Source organism: Indicator indicator, chromosome 6, assembly GCF_027791375.1.
Source record: "Indicator indicator isolate 239-I01 chromosome 6, UM_Iind_1.1, whole genome shotgun sequence".
Taxonomy (NCBI): Eukaryota; Metazoa; Chordata; class Aves; order Piciformes; family Indicatoridae; genus Indicator; species Indicator indicator.
The window spans coordinates 5967461-5984043 of record NC_072015.1 but is presented as its reverse complement, the minus strand read 5'-3'; the positions used below and the strand labels follow the sequence as shown (position 1 = coordinate 5984043).

The 16583-nt window shown below is 38.0% G+C and overlaps 1 protein-coding gene across 1 annotated transcript in view; it reads right to left on the bottom strand.

The window, feature by feature from the left end:
- Window positions 1-16583, bottom strand: part of ZCCHC2 (zinc finger CCHC-type containing 2) — a 43661-nt gene that overhangs the window by 15637 nt on the left and 11441 nt on the right. The window contains exons 2-6 of the mRNA XM_054381531.1: window positions 15149-15260; window positions 11917-11993; window positions 9034-9105; window positions 4985-5097; window positions 3058-3152 (exon numbers count right to left, since the gene is read on the bottom strand). Of these exons, the coding sequence (XP_054237506.1) occupies window positions 3058-3152; window positions 4985-5097; window positions 9034-9105; window positions 11917-11993; window positions 15149-15260 (469 nt within the window). The remainder of the gene's footprint in view (window positions 1-3057; window positions 3153-4984; window positions 5098-9033; window positions 9106-11916; window positions 11994-15148; window positions 15261-16583) is intronic.

Genomic DNA, 16583 nt, shown 5'->3' with positions numbered 1-16583 from the left:
TTTTTTAAGAATACTTTTGTGTTACAGCAGGAAATGAGAAGAGACCAATGGCAGTTACTAGAATTCTTCTGCAACAAGTGACACTCCTCCAGTCAAATCATTCACTTGCAAAGAGAGAACTAATTTGGACTAAAGCATTCTAGTACCCCTGACACAGTCTTCACATATATTTTCATGCCAGATGGGATGGAAAAATAAGTGGAAATAATATTAACAGTTCTGTTGTAAAAACACCATTGCAATGCTCTAAAAAAGGACTTAGTTTGGTATTGAATCTAACCCCAGGAGTCTACTTCTTCCTCTCTCGGAAAGTTCCAAGTTAATGCAGGTAAAAATATCTGAAAGCTGTTACTTTGGAGCTTGAAACATTTACAGAAAGATCCTTCTGAATATTATCTGCATCAAAGATACTAAGTCCTCAGGGACCATGCTCTAATATGGTCTGCTCCTACCTAAAAAAGTATCTACAATAATTGATGTTATGAACCAGGAGGGAGCTAACTGATTTCCTCCTCAATGGAACCATGGCAGCATAATTACACTTACAGGATATATTACTCACTGTGAGATCCCAACTATTATTTAAGGTATAAAGACCTTTCACTGAACATAGACTTTTATTTCCATATAGGTTTTACTAAAACCATATCCTATTGAAAGGGCAAATATTTTTGTATTTCCGTGACAAGATATTTTTATTGCTAACTCTAAACAGCAACTGAAGGCCAATGTAAGCCACAAATAGTTTCTCTGCCAGTTCATTCTACACATTGGATTTGAGAACTACGATGAGATTTTCTTTCAAGCTAGGCTTCCTCCCCTAGCCCAGTCACCACATTCAAAATATGTCACCACAGGCTAATTTGTAATTGCAAGTATGAGCAGGATTCCAGGATTCCCAAACAGGAAACCTCAACAAAATACATAAGCCACCAATAAAAAAAAAAAAAAAATCTCACAGACCACTTAATGGTGGTGATTTTGTCAGTGAGAAGGATGAGTACTTTTGTCTTAGTAGAGGTTCTATCAGTCTGTACCATAGGAAATGTGATTGTGAGCTACCTCAGACAAATCATCCATTCCCCCTTAAAAGAAAACCAGCAATGCTTAACCTTATTGCCCTTGGGATCACATCACCACCAAGTCCAGGTGATAACCTCTAAAAGGTTCACCTAACTCTTTTCTGAAGATCTAACTCAACGTCAGGGCCCTGAACCAAACCAATGGGCTTTGAAACCTCTTCCCCTGCCTTCCCAAGGGCTTCACCTGCCAGTGCTCAAGATCCAAACTGATAGAGTGCAGTTTTGCAATTTTGGACGAGACTGCTGTGAAAAGAACTGGAAGAGGCCTCATACAATGCCTCCATCCTTTGGCTCTGGGAACTGCATGTGAGCTTGTGCCCTTGCCTGGGCTGCACTGCAGCTATGCCTGTGCCTGGCTACATACCTCACCAATCCTACTTCTAAACCCTGACCTACTGCCTTGCTTTTCTGCCTTGACTTCAGACCTGTTTCACTGCTTTGGACATGCCTGGTAATCACCAGATTTTTGCCTGCCCCGTCCCAATCTCTTTCATAGCAAGTTAAGACCAGTGCTTTCCGTGAGATCATCCTCTTTACATCATGACTCTTTTGTCTGTGGAGACTTAAGCTGCCTTCTATTGGAGTTTTTCCTCCTCTCTGCTAAAAAATTAAGTTCCTCATCCTATGCATCATGCATTCAAGGTCTGACAAATCTGCATGAAATTCAATGTACTGAATTATTTATTATTATAAAAATATCTCCCATTTATGATCATGTTATAATATGATCTGTAGGACTTCCTGCACTTTTGACATTTGTCCTTCTGCTTAACCTGCCCTGCAGATCACTTTCACTCTGCAGTAAGCCAGTCATCTCTATTCTGATGGAACTGAACACTGGTTCTTTTTCAGACCATTTCAATAATAATCACACACAACAATGAATTTGCAAGGCTTTCCTACCTAGATGCAGCCTGCAGATCAAAATACACAGACACTGTGCAGTGTGCCTATCACTATAATGAATCTTTCTGGACTTTGGAAACTCTTTTCTCCCCATGCAGCCTTTCAGTGCAACAGAGTTGTCAGAATTTTCAGTGCAGCAAACCCCAGCCAGTTTCACAACCATCCTGAAACTCATTACCTTAATGTTTTCACAAAAGTGCCCTGTAAGAACGTCCTAAGCGTTACCAAAAAAAAGGTCACAGAATTACTTACACTTGCACCCCAATCATAATGTCTATGTCTCACCATGAAAAGAACACATTTGTCACAGATCACGCACGTTGCAAACTGAAGCCATTCCTGTTTTCTTCCAAGCACATATGAGCAGTCTGTTTGAAAATGCCAACTTATCTAATTCCTTACTAAGATCTCCAACTTCTGAGGCAGTAGCCTCACAGTTGGTACCTTAACTGTCATCCTGTATAACATGCACTGAAAGAAGCAAAGATTCAACAGAAACCAGTATCATATTCTAAGGCACCCATAGAGAGAAGCTAAGGTTAGATGACACAAAAAATATTTGTAATACACAAGTAAGAGGTTCTCCAAGGAAATCGATGCAGTGTAAATGCTCTGAACAGGATTCTGCATGTTCTAAAATTAGGGTCATCCCATCACTAGTGTACTATGCACTCAAATCTTAGTTTAAATATCAAGACAAACGCTTCATTTAGAAAAGAAACCAAATAAAACCCAGATATGATTTTTTGAGTCAGCTCAAGCTTTTGTTCCAAAGATTAAGATCGCTTAAAAGGAAAAAAGTCCAACTGTGGTACATAATAAACTGTAATTACCTATTTTAACAGCATGATGGTATAGAGAAGAAAGAAAGGAGCAGAAGCTGATGCTACATAGCACGTTCTTGCTGTCAAAAGCATTTGCCAAAGTGACTATTCATTGGCAGGGAGTTCAAATATGACTCGTGGAATACAATGTAAACTGAATACATAATTAAAAACCTGTAATTAGGCAAGAAATAATTGCTTTATAGACTTTATGTTATATAAAAGAGTATTAGGGTATTTCTTACTGTGAGTGTGCAAAGATTCTGACGAAATTGATTGGAAGAAGTTGTATACTCTCTGGTTCTGCAGAAATGCTTGTGATGTATTTGAAAATAGCTGCCTGAAATTTAAGTGAGAGTTTGTTAAACTGTAAGTAATATGCCATAGGAAGGATACAAAAATTTACAACAGTATCATTTAAGAACAACGTAGACAGTTCCAAGGAGTTCAAACGCTTCAAACTGCGTGTTCAGTATAAACAATGAGCTTTGTTGTTCAGTGCCAGTGTGAGGTACAGCAATTGTATTATGTTGTGGGTTTCTTTTTTTTTTTTCATTTAAAAGGTATTTAGTTTTGAACCATCCCAATTGAAACATGTTAGCCACCTTTAACCCTTTACCAGAATTTGGACTGAGTCAAAAAGCACTGGATCTTGTATTTAACTTTTTTGGTTTTAACTGAGAACACATTTAATTTCCCAAAACAATGCATTTCTTCTTCAAAATACACTTATTTGGTTAAATACAATGCCAAATTCACCTATAATGACAGCATCGGAGTTTTGTAATTACCACCAAGATCAAACGGTCAGTTTCTCAATATTGCTTCACACTAGACTGAGTCTGTTCCCAAGAGGTCAGTGACAAATTCTATTAGCTTCAGATAAGAAAATAGGCCGAGAATGAATGGTTTTTACGTCCCACACCAAGATGTCAGTTATTGCTTGCCAGGAAGAAACTACCCAGTTCTATTTATTTGGAGGAGAGGCAGTGGAGAGCAATTCTGGGTGACTAGGCACATACTTAAGACCCCTAAATGCCAGAGTGCAAGAAAATGAATTTTGTATACAGTAATGCTATTATCACAAGATTATTCATGTAGCATTCCAGTACACTCACAACACAACTTGAAACATGCAGTTATAGTTCCATATTATAACATGACTAGATATATTCAAAGGTTATCCTCAAACTGAATCTCTTGGATTTGTAATTATTGTGCAGTGTTATTACATGTTCTCTTCAATCAACCTCTATTTCGTATGTTTCTTCATTTAAAACCAGAATGTTTATTAGCCAAAGTTTTTCAGACAGATTTGGGTTTTGACTTGACAATCAAGCCCGCATAGACAGACAAATCATATTACAGATCAAAATGAATTGTTGGGAAGAGAGAGACTGAGACACAGTGGCTCCATGACTTTCTTTAGCTAAGTTATTAAGACAAAACTCAAAGGCATGATATGCTTGGACTCAAAGTACATTCTGAGCAGGAGCCTGAAAAGCAATGCTTGATTCTTCAATAAGCACACTAACTCTAGAGATGCCGCCTAACCTGATAATTTGTTTTCAACAAAGTTGAACAACCCTGACAGAAAAAGAACAAATGTAAGAAGACATCTGTCACAAACAAATAGAATAGGGAAGCACACCCAAATTCATCTTGCTGTTCTGAGTTACAGGGTTTGACCGACACATCCCACAACCCAGCAAGCACTCTCATCCCTAAATAGTAGGTTATGAGGTATGCACCATTTTTGTTATAAATGTGTGAGCTACATTTAATTTTATATACATGCTTCAGTATTACTGTTTACTCTTCCCAAATTCTGTTCTATTACTCTATCCTATCATAAAATTAGAACATATGCACTCTGAGTTACTGTTTCTAGTATTTCTAAATACACCCTTGTATAATGGAGGTAGAGATCCTTGCAGAACTGCCAATCATTGCTGTACAATTCTGCTCACGACAAATACTGGGCAATTACTTCTTTAAAAGCAATCCATTAAAGTTTAACAGAATTTAAAGAAAAGAGTCAAGAGTATTTGTTTTATCAGTGCCTTCCCATTTTCTTCACAAATTCTATTTAGGCAGCAGAATTTCCATCGTTTCTAGAAGTCACCTAGTTTAACTTCAATCCCATTTCACGTTATTTGCTAAAATATTTACCTGATTACGGGCTCAAGATCAGCATGCCTTCTTTCTTCCCTCTTCTGGAAGCCCTGATTTAGTGCTCTTAAAATAGTCTTGTCAAATGCTTCAGAAGACAGTTCCTTTGGGAGCTGAGAAAAAGGTTAATGTGAAAAATTGAGTAGCTGACAGACTATATTTGTTCACCATCAATCTTTATACCTTTTGGTATCAACAAGAAACCTTATTTTCCAGTTTGAATAAGGTAATTTACAGACCAAAGATACAACAAATCATCCTAATTTAGTTTTGCTAAAGACACACTTGGCTGTAAATCTTCCCATCTAATCTAGGTGTAATACAGTTTAAAGGTCTATGTGCAAGACCTCTATTCTGAAATTTACCAATACTATGAGTTTTTCCAGAGTAATTTACGGTCTTTTTTTATTTCTTTAAATCTTTCATATGCAAAAAGTATGTCTGAAAACAACCTTAAGAAATTACCAAGGAGGACTGAATGTACTGTATTCACTATCAGCACTTAGCTAGAATAACTTGGTTTAAAGAAACAAGAGTAGAAAGTTTCAGTGATACTGAACTTCAGTGAGCAATATTGGAATCAACAGCAGTTGCTATTAATATTGACACTTCTTATGAAAATTCATTTTAAGTGTTTTCCAACGGCAGTATTACAAAGCCAGGCTTCCTGATGTTCCACTTCAGATGGCAAAAATATATTTCTATTCTTTTCTGAATGAAAAACATTTCCTAGAACAAAGATTTTTCACACATGACTTCCAGAATAATGTACTTAAGTACCGTAAAGCTGATCAAATCTGTTGGTTTCTATTACAATACAAAAAAAGTCTTTTAATTTTGGGGCAATTAAAAATGAACTGCCACATAAAACAGAAACACAGAATGTTAGGGTCGGAAGGGACCACGACATATAATCTAGTTCAACCCCCCTGCCAAAGCAGGATCACCTACCGTAAGTCACACAGGAACGCATTCAGGAGGGTGCTGAATGTCTCCAGAGAAGACAACTCCACAACCTCTCTGGGCAGCCTGTTCCAGTGCTCTTTCACCCTCACAGTGAAAAAGTTTTTCTTACGTGTATGTGGAACCTCCTCTGCTCCAGCTTGCACCCACAGCCCCTTAACACTTTTTCCTGAAGTCAAAAGCTACTGCTAATTTAGTTAACATCTGCCATCAGTTATAATCAACAGAAGTAAGTAATTCAACTAGAGCAACATATTCCTCTTGCGTATCTGGAACACACCCAATCCAGAGTGCCAATTGACTATTACATTCTGCTAACTGTACAACAGCAAAGCACTGAATAATTATTTCATTGAATGAAGTGCTACTAACAGATACTATGTCTAATACAGAGAATTGCTTGGTAACATACATAAAAGGAGCTTCTGGAATCCAGACAGAGAGGTGCTGTTAGTTTTAGATTCGTACAGACCTACAGCACCTGAAGCATATTAGATATAGAACCAGAAAGAAGTGCTGATAGTTCTTGTTAATTGACCACCTTTACTTTGCTATGAGCTGAAGACTTCTGATTGAAGAATTACTGGTATTTTGTATTTAAATTGGTCTCTGGAAACAGCTACAACTTCTTTTCTCTACGGATTTCATTTAAAGGAATTAAATTCCTTCTGTAGTTAAAGATTCAGTTACATGAATCCAAGATTAGGTGCTTGACTTAACTTAAGGTAATGAGATAGCCTTGTTCCTTACAATCTTGTTAGTCCTTCCACATATGCGGGTAATTTCCTACATGGAAAGAACTTTTTATGCTTGTCACCTAACAGAAGGTGTTCTTTGAATATAAAGCATCCAAGTAACTCCATTTACTACCTTAGTTTTTCTCCATTGATACTTCTCTTCTTAAACCATTTACTCAGTTATCTTACTCCTATCACCCACAATCTCAGAATTTCCTATCAAGTATTCTGACCACTCTTTTCTGTCCCTAGGAAACTGAGTCTATTACTTAACAATGCAGGGTGGAAGTAAGAATAACTAAAAGCCAAAATGCAAGTGTGTGAACTGTATGGCATTCATTCTTCTACACTGCTTTTTGAAGCAAAGAAGTTTCCTCTTGCTTTATTTAGAATTCTCTTTTTCTCCTCTTCTTATGGCCATCAAACTGATATAAAGCAAATATATTTTTCAGCTGTGTACATTCTCCATGGCACACCTCAGCAAGCTGTAAGAGACTGTAGTTGTCTTCCTCTTATTGTGCCATCCTCTATTTATCTGGACTGTGCTGGAGCAGTTAAAAGCCAGCACGTGGAACACCCCACATCTGGAGAGCTGCCCATTAGCCAAACTGGACAGTTATGCAACATTTTGGATCCTGTATTCCTGGCTCCTCCTCCTGGAGTAATAGAGGGTCCCTTCAGAACTGGTTTTCATCTTCACAGGTAGGACAAGAAGAAGCGTGCAGCAGTTGAACACTCATTCCAGAGCTGTACGGGATCCCGTAAGACAGAGAGAGGTAAGTAAGACAGATGTAGAGAGAGGTAAGTAAGACAGAGAGCTTTTAAAGCTAGAGAGCTTTTTTTAAAGAGGTCCTGTAAGAGAGAGTGCTTTTAAAATTCTCTTCAGGAGCAGATGCCTGTACCCTACGTTATGGGACATCCCATGTTATGTACTATATTGTGGGACCAAGACAAGCCATCCAGAATTCAAATCCTCACAATCAAGCTCTGGGAACTCTCTGAACTAGATATTCCAACTAAATTAAAGTAGAAGTGCATACTCCCTGCTTCATTTCTACAATGCTGGAAAACATAATGCTGATAACTGAAACAATGAATGAGACAATGGCCCTTGTATAATAACTGGCTTTCCTCTTGCAAGTAACACTGCAGTTAAGAACACCAGGTCCATCAAAACATGCACCAAACAGTTACTTCATTAGTGCCTTGAACAGTGAGGAGTTTAAATACAGAATTTCTCAGAACAGATGGAACCAAATGGCAATGAAATATACAGTTCAAGGTAACCAAACTCAGGGTGTCTGCATGTGGTCTAGCAATACAAATGCATTCCCTCCTTGCAGCACAGGGGAGGACAACTTAAAGAACTTGTACTTTTTTCTATACACGAAGAGTTTCTAGATTTTCCTTAAATTTAAATCCTTGTGACAGTGAATATGCCTATCTTTGTTCTACTGAAGGATACAACAGTCAAATTGAGAAAAATACTCATGGCTCTGCCTCATTAATTAAAAAAACCCAAAACCAAACGATGCTCTTTAAGGTTGTTCTAACAGAGACACTAACAAGCAGTGCTTGTGCCTATACATTAACTCTCTGGGAAATACTAAAAACTCATCTGATAGTTTTATGGTCCAGAGGAGGACCACAAAAATGATCCTCTGCTATGACGACAGGCTGAGGGAGCTGAGATTGTTCAGCCTGGAGAAGAGAAGGCTCTGGGGAGACCTAAAAAGGACCTTCCAGTACCTGAAAGGAGCCTACTCAAGAAGGATGGGAAGTGACTGTTTACAAAGGCCTGTAGTGATAATGGCTTCAATGAAGCAATGGCTTCAAATTAGAGAAGAGGAGATTTAGACTGGATGTGAGGAACAGGTTCTTTACCATGAGGGTAGTGGAACACTGGAACAAGTTTGCCCAGGGACATGGTTGGGGCCCCATCCTTGAAGATATTCATGTGAAGCTTGACAGGGCTCTGGGCAACCTGATCTAGTTGAGGATGTCCCTGCTTACTGCAGAGGGGGTTGGACTGGATGACCTTTGGAGGTCCCTTCCAACCCAGACCATCCTATGATTCTACAGTAGTTCAGTTAAAACTGTAAAGAGCAGTTTCAGATGGGACAAATGACTGCTGAAAAACACCCCAAACATTCTGCTGAACTGCTTCATCTGTCAAGCTGCTTCACCACAATATACACGATTTAAATAGTTAATATAACCATGAAGTACAAAAATCCGGTAGAATGCTTTTGTTTCTGTAATTATACCCCAGAAATCACAGCTCTCCTAGGCTGCTTCTGAAGTTTTAAGTCTGATGTGTAAACACTACTTTTGTATTTCGATACATACTTTTAGCAGGAATTCCTGAAGCTCCTGGTGCGTTTTTGTTACACATGTTACCGAAAGATCGGACCAGATTACCTAGTAAAGAAAGAAAAGAGAATAAGGAAAGTATTTTTATTCCAAATCAGTCAGCTGATCTTAACATTTCCACATTCCATTAATGATCTCAGTGTTAGAGTTAACACTTGCAGGTAAGTGAATACTAGCCAAAACATACTTTTTCAAAGATAAATAACAATTTTCAGTGTACATTTTTAAGACCACCTTCATGTTATTTGTGGCTAAAGGCAGTATGAACAAAGTCAGGTAAATGCAATGAAGTCCCTGAAGATTACTGACTTTACTGATTCAGAAAGAAACCAAGCAGAAAGGTTGTATGAAAGAGGCATCATTAAGTGCAAAACCCAGGTACCAGAGAAAAAGACTGTAGGTCAGATATACTGACATGAGCTCTCAGTGCTTTTAGCATTAGTCAAATTAAAAAAATAAAAATTAAAAATATCTGTCTTTGTTCACGATATCTAGAAAATAATTTTACCTGCCTCAGGCTTAAATCTTACATGGTCATAGAGAAGTTGTTGCAGGAGACAATTCATAAAAAGTCACTAAAGTTACTCAAGAATCAGACAGCAATTTGGTCTATGCTTGCATAAAATTTCCGTTCTAGCACAACATGCAAATAGTAAAATAGCACCTTCACATGCATATTTGGAGAAAAAAAAAGTAAGCTTGGCCAGATGTCAAATCTGTCTGCACGCTGAATTTCAAGAACACTTTTGTGACTTGAAATACTAATAATCCATATGGCAATACTGTACAAACCGCCACTACGTACTACTATATTTTACTTAGTGCTCATTTCACAGACTATTTGAATAAAACATCTATGATAAGGTTAAAATACTTGGGCAACTTAACCGTTAAGCCTTAAGGCTACATTACTGTCTTCAGCAAGAGAGTGAAGAATTTTTTGCAAATTTCACCGTCAGGTACAATCAACAAGGAGGCTTTTGTTGCTACTACTATACTTCAAAACCAGAAATAGTATACATGTCAATGTAACTCTAATTCAAGCTTCTAGTAACAGCAGAGAAGCTGAAACTCTAATTCACATCCATTCAGAAAATATCAAACTATCATTATAGTGATCGATATATCAGTTTTCAGCTCAAAATGGCATTTTAAATTCACCTCTTCAAAGAGTTCCCATGACATATGGCAAGTAGCCAGCTGTAATGCTTGATCTAAAACATTCTTTTTTGGGGGGAACAAAGGTATACTACCAGAAACACACCTATTGGCCAAATGACTCATGCTGTTAGTCTGCTCTTACTAAGAAAATTACTACTTTGATTCAATTACAACATCACCACCAAAGGTTTTAGCAGGTATTATTTAGCACCTACAGCCTTTAATACCAAACCTCAATACTGAAAGTTTCTCTTTCAAAGTACTAAGAAGCCATGCTTCAGTTTTGTTTAAAATTCACTCACATAATTGTTTTATATGTTGCCTCTGGCTATTATAATACATGAAGACAATACTAGGCAACCTTCAAGTTTGTTACCATTTTGTAGCGTCTTTCTTTTACCTTCAACAAACCAACAAATCAATCCTTAGTTTTGTCAGAAATCACAGTAAAACATCCATGAATGAGATCTAAGATGACCACATGACGCCAAGAAGCATAGAATCATAGAATCAGTCAGTGTTGGAAGGGACCACAAGGATCATCTAAGTTCCAACCCCCTGGCCTTAAACACCTCCAGGCATGGGACCTCAACCACCTCCCTGGACAACCCATTCCAGGCTCTCACCACTCTCATGGGCAAGAATTCTTCCTCACGTCCAGTCTGAATCTCCACACTTCCAGCTTTATTCCATTCCCCCCAGTCCTATCACTACCTGAGATCCTAAAAAAGTCCCTCCCCAGCTTTCTTGTAGGCTCCCTTCAGATACTGGAAGGTCACAGTAAGGTCACCTCGGAGCCTTCTCTTCTCCAGACTGAACAGCTCCAACTCTTTCAGTCTGTCCTCATAGGAGAGGTGCTCCAGCCCCCTGATCATCCTGGTGGCCCTTCTCTTCAGCATGTCCATATCCCTCTTATAATAGGGGCTCCAGAACTGGATGCAGTACTCCAGGTGGGGTCTCACCAGAGCTGAGCAGAGGGGGAGAATCACCTCCCTTGACCTGCTGGTCACACTTCTCTTGATGCAGCCCAGGCTCTGGTTGGCTTTCTGGGCTGCAAGTGCACATTGACAGCTCATGTTGAGCTTCTCATCCACCAGCACCCCCAAGTCCTTCTCCTCAGGGCTGCTTTCCAGCCAGTCCCTGCCCAGCCTGGATTTGTGCTTGGGATTGCCTCGACCCAGATGCAGGACCCTGCCCTTGGTCTTGTTGAACCTCATGAGGCTGGCTTGTGCCCACCTCTCCAGCCTGTCTAGGTCCCTCTGGATGGATCCCTTCCCTCCAGCCTGTCTGCTGCACCACACAGCTTGGTGTCATCAGCAGACTTGCTGAGGGTGCACTCAATGCCTCTGTCCATGTCACCAACAAAGATGTTGAACAAGACACAAGAACTGTTCTCCCGTGACACTCAAGTAATGCTTACCCCAAGTTAGCAAAAGGCAAATTTTCTGATGTAATGTCACACACCTGGCTATGCTTCGTGTTTTACACCTTCCCAACTTACACCCACAATTACATAAAACAACTGATCTGCACACAGAATCCAAAAGAATTCTAGAATAATTCCAAGAATCTCTGAAGACTGATTTAATTCAAAATGGCCTTCTGAGCAGGTATTGGAAACAAGCTGTAAATATGTACAATACACAGATATCATGAAGACTATTATTTTAAAATACTGAATGGAAGATATTTGCTTACTTTGAATGTGTACTCCAAGTGTTTATCAGCCCTTTTTCTTGGTACTCCTTTCAGGGTTATCTTCTCAATGTGTACAGCTGAAAGAAAAACACCTTATTGTACATGCCAAAATGACAGTTTGAAAATATATCTAACCACTTTGAGAATGACTGTAGGCTATTTACTGACTCACACAACTCCACTCTTTCTCAGATGATATTTTATTTTAACAAACTGCAGGTGGCAGATGGAATCTTGTTCTCTACAAAGTCTTTCTCTGGCCTGACCACAATTCCTTCATGGCAGACCATGAGAATTTGTGCATTACCCAAAAGCTTATTTAGACCAAAAGTCACAAAAATACAACAATATAACCACTATCAGTGAAAAGACAACAAAAAGAAGTCAAATTGTGTCTTTACTCCAAGAAGTCACAAGTGCTGATAAAAGCCAGTGCCTTCCACATCCAAATTTCTGAAACATCAGTAGTAATGAGAGTAAACTAAGGCAGAAGAACCACATTTCTGAAAGGCACTTAGGTGGAAGGAAACCCTTGGGGAAGGCCTGAAGAAGACAGAAATGAGTGTTAGCGAACAGCAAATGCAGAGACGAAGCAGAAGGCTACTACAATTGTACTGTAAAGAGCATCATTAAATTGAAGATAACTCGCATGGAAGAAAGGTGCTTTCATGTACTAGCTACTTTAACACTCCTTCCCCATAGTCTGCTGTACTCAGCAATAGAAAAGTTCTGCCTGTGACTTTGTCAGTAGCATCATCGTATGGCTTTCAGGGTCCGGAGCCTACTCCGTATTAAAAATCCTTACATAGCCAGGATCATTTTTGTCATTTTTTTCTATTCTGTAATAAGAAATCAACAGAATTCTATTCCTTTACAAGCATGAATACATTTCTATATGTAAAAATTTGATTTAAAAAACCCACTTCAACCACCCCTACACCATCAATGCTTCCTTCCAATACTTTTGAAGCTTTTTTAGGCTTTGGGGAGAGGAGGTGGATGGTGTTACCACCTAAAATTTTCCTTTCAATTTTTAATTGCATGTTTATATGGGATATATTGGGAATTACTCATAGCAATAATTTTTAAAGTAATTTAAAATCAACCTCCTACAAGCATATGTTACAAAGCCTCTTCTTGAAGATCAGCTGGTTACAATTTCATCTAATTTAAACACCTTTGATTAATTTTTTTGAAGTTACGCAAATTATCTTTTCCAACAAAGATACCATTTCTAAGAGAACCAGGTACTGCAAATTTCCTTAAAAGAGTAATAAGACAACATATACACCTAGTGATAGTGTTACAGCTTCCAGTTTTTTAAGTGGAAAGACTGACAAGTACTGAGTGTGCTGCTCTAAACTGGCTGTAACCCTCTACCTGGAGTTAGAGCATTAGATAATCAATTCATTTTTATTAATGAATATTAATTATTACAAATAAATCTGAGATGAGCTAAGGATGCCAGACAATGACATAGATCAATATAACCATGAAAAGACAAATGTTTAGTAACCTTAATTTTTACCTGCCTAGTAGAAAAACCAGGTAACCTGTTTGTTATAAAAGGGACTATGGCATGAGTTTTGGTGCAGTCGAGTTTCTTAATAGCCTGTGTTAAAAGTGATGCCATCAGCTGAGTTGATACTCATAAATTAATTAAAAAGTTGACTCCCACAACTGCAACTGAGAACAGCTGTTTAAACTGCATTTCATTACATACATATATTTAGCATGTTATTATGGAAACTAACACAATTAACAAGCAAAGACAAGATTCTTTTCTAATGAGACTTTTAAACTATTGAATGTTCTCAATGCTCAATGTATTTGCCCTCAAGCATAAAGAAATTTTATTACACACTGCAGTAGCTTCAGCTTCCTTAACTTCTTTCTGTTGCTGTTGCATGCTTCCTTGTAACAAGTGGTACTATAGGTAAGTACAGGGATGTTGCTGCACAGTTTTAGTTTCACAGCTTCAGCAGATCACTTTAAAAATTCTGTTTCCACAATCTTATTTTAAATATTCTAGATAGCTAGCCCCAGAACAAATATTTGAATATGCAAGCTCAAGCCAGGGAAACATGTTACACCTCTACATCCATTATGGACACAACGCATGAATTCAGGAGAACTTAAGTCAAGCATGTCTGCATGACATCACTTCCATCCTAAGTGTAGTGAAGATTTCTAAATCTATCTTTCTATCACATACCTACACAGCAAATGTAGTAAAATTATTCTTATCTTTGACTGCAATTTCTAATCAGGATAATACAAACTCTGAGAAGCATTTAAGTTCGTCACTAAGTGCAAGTATTCAACTTTTCTGTGCTGTTACTTAATTGAAGAGCGTTGATAAAGAAAGTCTCCTTTTTCTGTTTATAATTTGTGAATATGAACACTCTGAACTCTAGACAGATCTGAAACAAGTTTGTTGTCTGTAAGCTACAATTTTCTTTCTGTGGGTTTTTTTGCAAGGAACTGAAACTCTCAAATTGCCTACCTTCAAAGCATAATTAAATCTCCACAGTAGAGAATTTTCTCAAGATTGCCAGCTCTTCACTATCTGCATGATAGTGTAGACGAATTTTGAGTACACAACTAATTTGCTAATCTTGTTGGAGAATAAAGGCTAAGAATAAACCTCTTTTCAAGAATATTCATTTATTCCAAGAGAAGAAACCATGCTGACAATTGCACAGAACACTTCTGTCTATTCTCTGAAGCGTTGTTCTCATTCTCTCCAACAGTGTCAAAACCTCCATGGAAAGCCCCTCACTTCTTCAAACTACCACTTCTATAAAACCTCCTGAAAGAGTTTCTTCCTTTGTTTGTTTTTAAGACTAACCAAATACAATTGAATCAAGTAGCAAAAGCTATCTACTGTTTCACAGTATCCTCATGTTCAGTTTTACTTAAAAGGACAAACAACCTAAACACCATAGTACAATCACATTACATTTTCTTTCTCCCAAATACCACCTCGTTTGTCAAGAGGAAGCCCCCTTGCAATCAAGTTTCATGCATGCAGACACTAGTAGTTAGCAGCTAGCAAGAATGACAATTTGTTATAATAAAGAAAATACCAAGTAGGCAGCAGAGAAGATATATTTAGCAATTACCACTGTTTCTCATTCAGATGAGCAGCAAGACAGATACAAGATTTCTCATAGTTTAGCATTCCGAGAAACCTTAAAGTGCTTGCCAAAAGAAACTTCAGACAACATACCTTCTCGCTGAGCTCTGTGGGAAGCCATTGGTATTCCATCATGAGGTGCTGTGGTTCGTTCTAGCAAACTGGTCTCATTACCTGACATGCAGTCACTACGGGAAAAGTCATTCTAAATTGAGAAAAAAGGAAAGAAAGTGTTTTAATAGAATGCATGTCATCAAAGCTTGCTATAAACAGCAGATATCGACAACAAAAAAGTTCTTTGTTATTCTACCAAAAAAGAAAAAAACCAACTATGTTCTTGACAGCAGCAAAAAGGTGGGTCATTAGCCACTTCTCCATTTATTAACCTTCAGTGTTCACTGATATTTTAAAACCACAGCAGAATGGGACACATGATCATGTGCTTTTGGAGTACCTCAAGCTGTACAATTCACAATCATTAGCTCAGAACTTCAGTCCTAATATACTGTTAGAATGAACTCTTTCAGTTACTCATCTTGAAGTCATCCACTCACTGAGGTCTAAACATATTCTTATCAATTATATTCATGCCATGAATTATCTTCAGGCTACCACCTCTTTTATACAGGAAATAATGAATAACTGGAGTCTACCAGGACATATGATGCTAATAGCTAAATCCATGCACCTCTAACTAACTAAACATTCAGAATGTAACCAGGTGCAACACCTTTTCTTCCATAAAGAAATGGACAGACAAAGCTTATCTCTCTCCACATCTGCATGCAGATTTAAAAACTGTATGTCAAGAATTAGTACTTCTTAATACAGCACATAAGGAGGAACAGAACAGGAAATCATACAACACAAGTAACATAACTAAGGAACTAAAGAAAGAACAAACTAGGCTAATGATAAATTGGAGAAAAGTACAGATCAGTACAGACTTCAAGTGTTTTCCCTATAGAATTTTTCCCAAATTAAGATAAAACATTAATATACCAATTTGTGTGCCCTTCAGTGACTAGATTTTGTTAAAAATACAAACTGACCAATCAAGCAAAAATTCAGAAATGTTTTACAACATCCCACGACTTTAGAGAAAACTGTTTTTGCTGGCTGAACAGAGTAATTCTATGCCTCGAAGAAATTACAGATTGCCTTAAAAAGATACAGTCACAAAGAAGTATGAACTCCTGGAAGCTACCAGTAAATACCTGCATTAATCTATTGCTGTGGGTTAAGCCCAGCTAGCAGCTGAGCCCCACACAGGCAGTCACACAACTGCCTCCCCACCCCGCAGTGGGATGGGAAAGAGAGTCAGGAGCAAATGCAAAATGCTGTGCGTTGAGATAAGGAGAGTTTAACAGAACAATATAAAGTAAGCAACAGGAAGAACAATTACACTAATGAAGTAATATATAAAGGGACTAATAAAAAACCTGCCTGCCAGACTTCCCCTTATATATATAGATATATGATAGCATCACCATCGGTATGGTATCAAATACCCCACAGGCTGGTTCAG